Source organism: Pyrus communis, chromosome 4 (assembly GCF_963583255.1).
Source record: "Pyrus communis chromosome 4, drPyrComm1.1, whole genome shotgun sequence".
In the NCBI taxonomy this organism is placed as follows: Eukaryota; Viridiplantae; Streptophyta; class Magnoliopsida; order Rosales; family Rosaceae; genus Pyrus; species Pyrus communis.
In genome coordinates this window covers 8,936,408-8,944,361 of record NC_084806.1, presented here as the reverse complement: position 1 = coordinate 8,944,361, position 7,954 = coordinate 8,936,408, and the positions used below count along the sequence as shown (strand labels likewise).

Sequence of the window (7,954 nt, the reverse complement as noted above, 5' to 3'; positions counted from 1 at the left end):
GTTACAGTAATTGGGTTGCTACACCTGAAGCACAAAGATTGGATAAGATGCAGAAAACCTTTGATGACATTAAGGAATTAGCCAATGATTCTAATGATAAGTGTATGCTTGTGGTGAGAGGGATGCATAAACTAAAGGAGCAAATATGTAAACATGATGGAGCGGCTAGTAGCAATCATACCCAAGTCAGTGTATACTTATGCCATGGTTGGCTAAAGGTAAAGGTCGTCCACCATCTAAAAGGAAACAATCCAAGGTTAAGCTAGTAATCAAAAGAAGACAAAAACGACAGAAAAAGATTACATCTCATAAGGACAATACAGATGAGGAAGGAACACATGTAACAAACATATTTGTTTTATATAACTGATAAGTTGATAAATCATAACATGTTTCACTTGCAATTTTTGTAGAAATCCATAGAAAGTGATGCAATATGCCATATTGATGGTCCACCTCGTTGTAGAAGTGATAACATAGTTGCAACACAAGAGAGTAATGTTGTTGTGAAGGTATGGGATAAATATATTGATCTTCTTTTTATTTTTTTTCTTAGTTAGTAATCATTGTCATTATAATTACTATACTTACTTAGGGATGACAAAGGTTCGGTTTGGGGACGGAAATGCTATATCCATCCCCATAACCATGAAAATTAACCATATCCATAACCACAAATTAACCATCGGGGATTATCCATAACCATATCCACTGGGTAATGGATTTTCAATCGGTTATATCCATCTTCGTCAAAAAACGAAGAAAAAAAAAATTATATTTATCCAATTGACGCATTATAAATTTTTGTAGATACTAATTCCGTCATTAAATAGCAACATCCAATTACAAAAAATTAACAACATATTTGAAGTTGTTCATGATAACATGCAACAATTTCTTGACAGTGAGACTCTTGAAGAGAGATGAATCTGATAAACTTGTAATATTTGATAATTGATATATAAAATGATTCAATGAATTAATTTGGTTGAGTATAACAATAAGAGTATTGAATTGATGAGATTGTTGGTATGCCCCATGCATGATGTTCGGTGCATAATAAAGATAGTATAGGGTTTGATGCATGCATAATGAATTAGTATAGTTCGGCAAATTGAATAAAATTATACTATATATCATATATATATATATATATATATATATATATATTTGGGTCGGATTTGGGGACAGATACGGATTGGGGACCCCTATAACCATATCCAAAACCATAACTGAATAAAGTTCACAATTTTTCCCCATATTCATAACATACCCGAATTTTCATATCCAAATCCAATCCATTCAGACGGTTATCCACGGTTATCGGGTTTAGCAGTTATAATTGCCATCCCTTACTCTTTGTAATTGTAATTACTTTTATATTTGGGATTTAGCATTCTTATCTTACACAAGGAGTTCAAATTTGCATGTCTGCCAACCAATATCCTATTTTCCCCCTTACTAATGTAAGTTGTGCATTTTGTCTTATTGATATATTTGAATTGCTTTTGTGTTAGCTATTGAACAAATATTAGCTATTGTAGGAAAACATGGCTTTGTTATTGGGGCTCAGTCAAGGTGGTCATCCAAACCCGTTGTACAAGGAGTCTGAGATTGGAAATATAAGTTATCCTATTATGCATGGAAATTATGTCCAGGTAAACATTGAGAGGTTGCATATAATTTTGTTGTTGTTATTAATTAAATATTTGTTTACATCACAGAGTATAATGCTATATTTGTAGTTCTTATGGATTTTTTTCTTTCTCTTTATTTAGGGTCAACAATACACATACTGGAATGGAGGTTATAGTATGTACAATATGCATAGGTCTACTTCAAGAGGAAACGATGATGAGGAGCTCAACTAAGCAATGGAAGCAAAAAATGAAAGCAATTTCTTTATGCAGTTTGAGTTTTTGTGGATTTAGATCATATTTCTTCTATACATAGATTTCAATGCATTTCAAATATTTTGTAACAGCAGCCAGTATGCACACATGATACTCTTGTTGTATAGAAAGCGGAGTGATTTACATTGTGCTTGCAATTCATATTCGTGTCTTTAGGATCGTACAAATGGTAATGTAGTCTCCTCAGGAGCTCAACAGTTCTTCAGTAAACAGATGGCATATTTACAAGAGTTAACACATTTGGAGCCATATTTGTTCTGTTTTCTTTTCAATCAATTAGTCAAAATATTCAAAAGTATTGGATTGAAGCTTTGTTATGTTGCAACTAAGACATTCAATCCCCGCAACGAAGCGCAGGCACATTTTCTAGTTACCACCTAAGCCAAGGCAGACGGTCGACATATACTATGCATAACAGAAATCCCAATTCGACATTTATAATGTACTTATATGTTTCTTTTGCTTGTTCCAAGAAGTCAATGTACAAGTAAAGAGGAAATTTTTTGTTTGATGACATTGAGTGGATAATGGAGGATGGCGGCCTGATATGAACTGTATCGTTGAAATGGATTGTCTGATTCACTATCTGCGTATTGCCATCATTCTTGATGACCATTGTATTACCATAATGGAGGTCTTGAGTTGCATCAGTTGTGATATTCCCATAGGAGGACTTCACCCATCCAGTCGATGACACAGACCTGCCGACCCTTGTCAAAAATGTGCCATTTAAACCCTTGAAATCCAAAACCAATGAAACAACAAGGGGCAAGCTACTATGCTCCAAAAGCCCTCCTTCAGTTTTTGTGCTCCGCTTGTCCAACCAAAGATGCAAATTCACGTCAACACACCAAATATTCAACACATTTGTGACACTAAAACCAAACTTGTGGCTCTTCCCATCCAATATCTTTCCTAAAAAGGACGTGATTTCAATATCATAAGAAGGGAGATTGTACGAGCCAATCACAGTAATTGGACTCCACAGGAGGGGATTGAACCCTCCAGTGAAAATCACAGTAAAAGGCCAGATTGCACCAACAACCTTACCATCTAAACTCACCACAACCTCCCTAAAAGGCCCGTTTCCAGGTGTACCTCTAAGATTGTTTACAGCAATGTACTCATTCGGAGCATTTGAATACCAAAACTCATCATTCTCATGAAATGAAACATATACCTCCAACACAGCCCTATAAGCATTCTGTGGAATCTTAAATTCCTTCAACTGTGTATCGGTCGAATAATGGATTTCAAGCCACAACCCATCATTCAAAGGCAGATTTCTCGAAATGGGCAAGATCAAATCCGCCCAATAATGGTACCCAGAATCCAAATTTCCCAAATTTTGCTCATAGTTATAATTCAAATTTTTCTCAGCAGGGTAAAAATGGATGCTAATATTCACATGGTAAATCCCTGTGCATGTTTTATCTACCAAATTCCCAAGATAATTTGATTGTTCTGAAGCAAAGAATAGTACCTTGTGACGTCCTTCTTGACACTCCAAACAATCCCATTCTGCGTTGACTAAGCCGTGTAGCTCCTGAGAAGCTCAACGCCACCGAGCCAAACCCCGAAAATCCGATCATTGGTAGTCCACACTAACGTGAAAAAAACTGGGTGAAAAAAAAATTACGAGAAAAAACTGGCGTGGAAGAAGAAGTGGCAGAAGAAGCAGGATTAAACGGGGAAGTAAAAAAAACTGGGTGAAAAAAAAATGACGTGAAAGGACTGGCGTGGAAGAAGAAATGGGAGAAGAAGCAGGATTAAACGGGGAAGGAAGAGGACTCTTATATGCCACAATCGCCATTTAATTTCAACTTTTTTTCTTTTTTTAATTATTGGTTTATTAAATGGTTTTTAATTTAAATAGAATTCTGATTAATTTAAATGATGTGTCTGTTTATATCAGATGCCACATAAGTTGATATATAAATGTGATATAAAAATATGATAAGAATAACATTACTGTAACCTAACAGACACCTCAATTATTAATATTTTATAATTTATTTTGATTTTAGTCAAACAATGATGACCAACTTACACAATACATTTTGTCACAAGGTTTATTACAAGGTGATTCACTTGTAACCAAACGAATGAAATTGACCTCGTTATTGTAATTTCAAGAATACAAAATGAAACAATATTTTGAGGTGTCTTCCAAACAACTTCTAACATTTGGGTAGATCAAGTGGTGGTGGAGGCAAAGTAGATTCTGGCGTCCCTCCATTTTCAACCTCAAAAGCCATGGCTAGCCCCCACGGCAAATGAACGTCTAAATGACAATGCATGTACCAGATACCTGAAACAATAATTTAAAACAAATAATCAAAACTTAATTATTTATAACATATTAAAAATACAAAGAAACTTAATTAATGAGATGATTAAGAAAACTAACCAGGATTATTTGCTTGAAACCTGATCACAGCCCATCCTCCAACCGGCACACCAATTGTGTTGCGTACTTGCGGATTAACGAAGTTAAATTTTTTGGGGTCATTAATCGGGTCGTAATTTCCAAACCCTTGTGCCAATACATGGAAATTGAAGCCATGCAAATGCATCGGGTGGTTCTCGATGACCAAAAACGCTGTGTTCTGAAACACCAATTGTACTGTCGAATTGAACTTTAGCGTCTTGACCTTGGTTGATTTTGGCGCAAATATTAGGGATAGGTCGAGGCTAAGGTTCGTGTCTGTGTAGTCAAACTTGACTGGAGGCTCGCTAGGAAAATCTCTGGTGTAAACCCCGCTCGCGTTGTTAAAATGTGCTTCCAGCATGGATGTATTGGTTTGGACCATGAATGACTGGTTGTTCATGCTCGCGGACAATCGGTCATTGAATAAACCTTGACACGTGGCATTTTCGGGACACATCGCCAAGTTAACACCGATTGTCACGAACATGTGCTCATCCACTTTGCGTGGGACTGGGACCCAGTAGGGCCCATCAGGGAGGCCGGTGAGATTGGTGAAGAACTTGTTGGCCAATGGCGTGTCATGAGGGTTGGGCATGGGGGGCATAATGGGGGTTGATGACTTGTAGCCCTTGTAGACGATGATGCCTCTGGTTGTCGAGTTATCAAAGGCGACGGTATCGTCAGCACTAGCGTAGGGAGTGGCAGCCATGTAATAAGATCCATTAAGTTGATTGAATTTGACGAGAACATCGGTGGTCTGACCGGGTGCAATAACCACCACGTCTGTGACATAAGGAGTCGTGTAAGAGGCGTCGATGGCAACAACTTTCATGTTGTGGTTGGCTATCTTGAAGAAGAGCTGGGTATTTAGTGCAGCATTGATTAGGCGTAACAGGTAAGTCTTTCCTCTCACCACACTGAGTTGATATGTTTCTGATAATTTGATGTCAATTTGTTAATATTCACCATGTAAAAATGACATATAAACTAAATTAATAAATTTATGAGTATGCATGCATGCATTGTTACGTACGATTTGAGGAGCAGCCGTAGAGATCGCCGGGAAGTCCATTGATGGTGTAAGCATTTGAAAGGTTAGGAGCTATTCCTTTGGATAGGCCTTCTTGCTCAATGTCGACCACATTGCCACTGTACCAATCTCCTGCAATTCCATCAAACAGTTAAAATATAATTAGTCATCAAATTTACCATTTGAAGTACGTATTAAGATTAACGTTAAACAAGTTGAATGGTATAGTTTAATCGTTAATTACCTAATATGATGGGAAATTCTTTGGCGGGCTTGGGAAAGGGGAAGGATCGACCGGCTTTTGGGTGTATTATAAGCGCTCCGTGGACAGTTGCGCGGAGCCACGAAATGTGGGCATGCCACCAAAGGGTGCCTTCTTGTCCAGTCATATTAAATTTGTAAGTATAGCTTTGTCCGGGGGGTATAGGACATTGAGTTACGTATGTTGGCCCATCTGCCCATGCACTCAGAAGCTGAAAGACTCCATGCCTGCATTAAGAAAGAAACTATACAACGTGAACAAAACATAACTCAACATTCCCTTTGGGGGTTGTTAAATGGTTTTAGATCATTTGTGTTTACCAGTGAATACTAATGTTATAGGGCGATTGATTTAAAACATGGATGATAACTGTGTCTCCATCTCGTGCATATATGGTTGGTCCAGGATAACTCTCATTCACTACAGTAATCGATTGATTTTGGCACAATCGGGTAACAGTCAGGTTGTTCACCTGAAAACAATGAAAAAAAAGTGTCATGACTACTATTATTCAAAGGAAACATTCAAACATTTGGTGAGGAAATATGCATGAGAAAATAAGATTCCCAAAGGACTCGTTCGAAATTGTCTCTGAAAACCTCTTCAATGACCCAAAAGTACTTAAATTATTTTTGTTAAATTGAATCAGATGTATTTTTAAATGCTATACTGTGCTTTTAGCCATTCTAGAAACATTAACGAGTGTAACCAAAATTGAGGCAAGACTTACACTGAACGAGTGCTCAACAATTGCCCCAGAGGCTACTGAGGAAGCCAATAGAGCTAGAGCACAAGCTAGCACAAAGGCTAACCATGCCATTTGGGGAACAAATTAAAAGAGCTATCTCAAGGGGAAAAGAGAAGTCTGAGAATCGGCTATTGTTATGGAGATATTATATTACTCTTCTGATATCTCAGTGGTCTATAGATGCTATGTTTATATAGGCATTTGGAAGGCATTTGCTAACCCATTTTTACCCCACTTGCGTGACGAATTAGCAAACAAATTTGCATTTATTTTGATAAGGACTTTGAAATTTTGAACATACAGGCATATAAAATGACTTTGGTATATATTAATATATCCAGTAACAGTTTGATTAAATCGGTGACTCATCAGAGAATGCTAGCATAAAGATATGAACAAAGCCAGAAACTTGGTTCTTCAAGCAAAACAACCAATAACATCATTTTGACTGTGTCCAACCACAGTTTACAGGCTGGCGAACTAAAAGAAAAGGGAACTCCCGCGGTGTACTAGAAACACGTTTAGATTTGAATATTACTCAATGTAAACATATTAAGACATGCATTTTCCCAGTAAATAACTTAGCTCTGAAGAGACTTCAATAGAATCGGTTCCATTTGTGTAAATATATATATATAATTTTTTATTATTATTATATTTAATTTAGGAGCAGTTCTTAGTACTTAAGAAATTACAGGGTTAATATTACATCCCGAGTACTCTATATAAAATTTATTATTAATCGTATGTTGTACTTGTCGCCCTTTACCTTTAATACTCATATTTTGTGTTTTACTTTATCTCATTCCATGATCCATCAATTGAGTTAAATGATACATTAGTTTTGTTGATGTGGCATGGATTAATTCAATTCTTTTAAATATGTTCAGCTCGTTTTCACAATTGGATAATCTAAAACCCCAAAGATCACCTTGGCATGAAATCGCCCAGTTTTTAAAGATTGTCATTATCCCATAAGAGAATTTAGAGAGCAAAATGAGATATTGTGCAGAATACAAAAGGAATAAAAAACAAGATAAAAGTTTGTTAAAAAAAACAAGATAAAAGTTCAACGCATGTGTATTTTCTTATGAGTAATTGTAAGATCCCACATCGTCCAGGGGAGTGATCCTTATATGTGTATTCCCATCTCTACCTAGCACGAGGCTTTTTGGGAGTTCACTGGCTTCGGGTTCCGTTGGAACTCCGAAGTTAAGCGAGTAACGCGCGAGAGCACTCCCATGATGGGTGACCCACTGGGAAGTTCTAATGTGAGTTCCCAGAAACAAAACCGTGAGAGTGTGCTGGGGCCCAAAGCGAACAATATCGTGCTATGGTGGAGTCGGGCCCGGGAAGTGGTCCCACCCAAGCCGGGATGTGACAATTTGGTATCAGAGCCTAACCCTGGCCGTGGTGTGCCGACGAGGACGTCAGACCCCTAAGGAGGGTGGATTGTAAGATCCCACATCGCCCAGGGGAGTGATCCTTATATGTGTGTTCCCATCTCTACCTAGCACGAGGCTTTTTGGGAGCTCACTGGCTTCGGGTTCTATTGGAACTCTGAAGTTAA

General features: G+C 37.5%; 1 protein-coding gene and 1 pseudogene across 1 annotated transcript; both read right to left on the bottom strand.

The window, feature by feature from the left end:
• Nucleotides 1-2,283: 2,283 nt before the first annotated feature.
• LOC137732638 (peptide-N4-(N-acetyl-beta-glucosaminyl)asparagine amidase A-like) lies at nucleotides 2,284-3,726 on the bottom strand (annotated as a pseudogene).
• Nucleotides 3,727-4,093: 367 nt separating this feature from the next.
• On the bottom strand, nucleotides 4,094-6,456 carry LOC137732516 (laccase-7-like). Its single transcript, XM_068471838.1, has 6 exons — nucleotides 6,367-6,456; nucleotides 5,957-6,108; nucleotides 5,619-5,863; nucleotides 5,378-5,506; nucleotides 4,324-5,277; nucleotides 4,094-4,224 (listed from the first exon to the last, which is right to left on the bottom strand). The coding sequence occupies exons 1-6, from the start codon at nucleotides 6,454-6,456 to the stop codon at nucleotides 4,094-4,096; spliced, it is 1,701 nt and encodes a 566-aa protein (XP_068327939.1).
• Nucleotides 6,457-7,954: the final 1,498 nt, after the last annotated feature.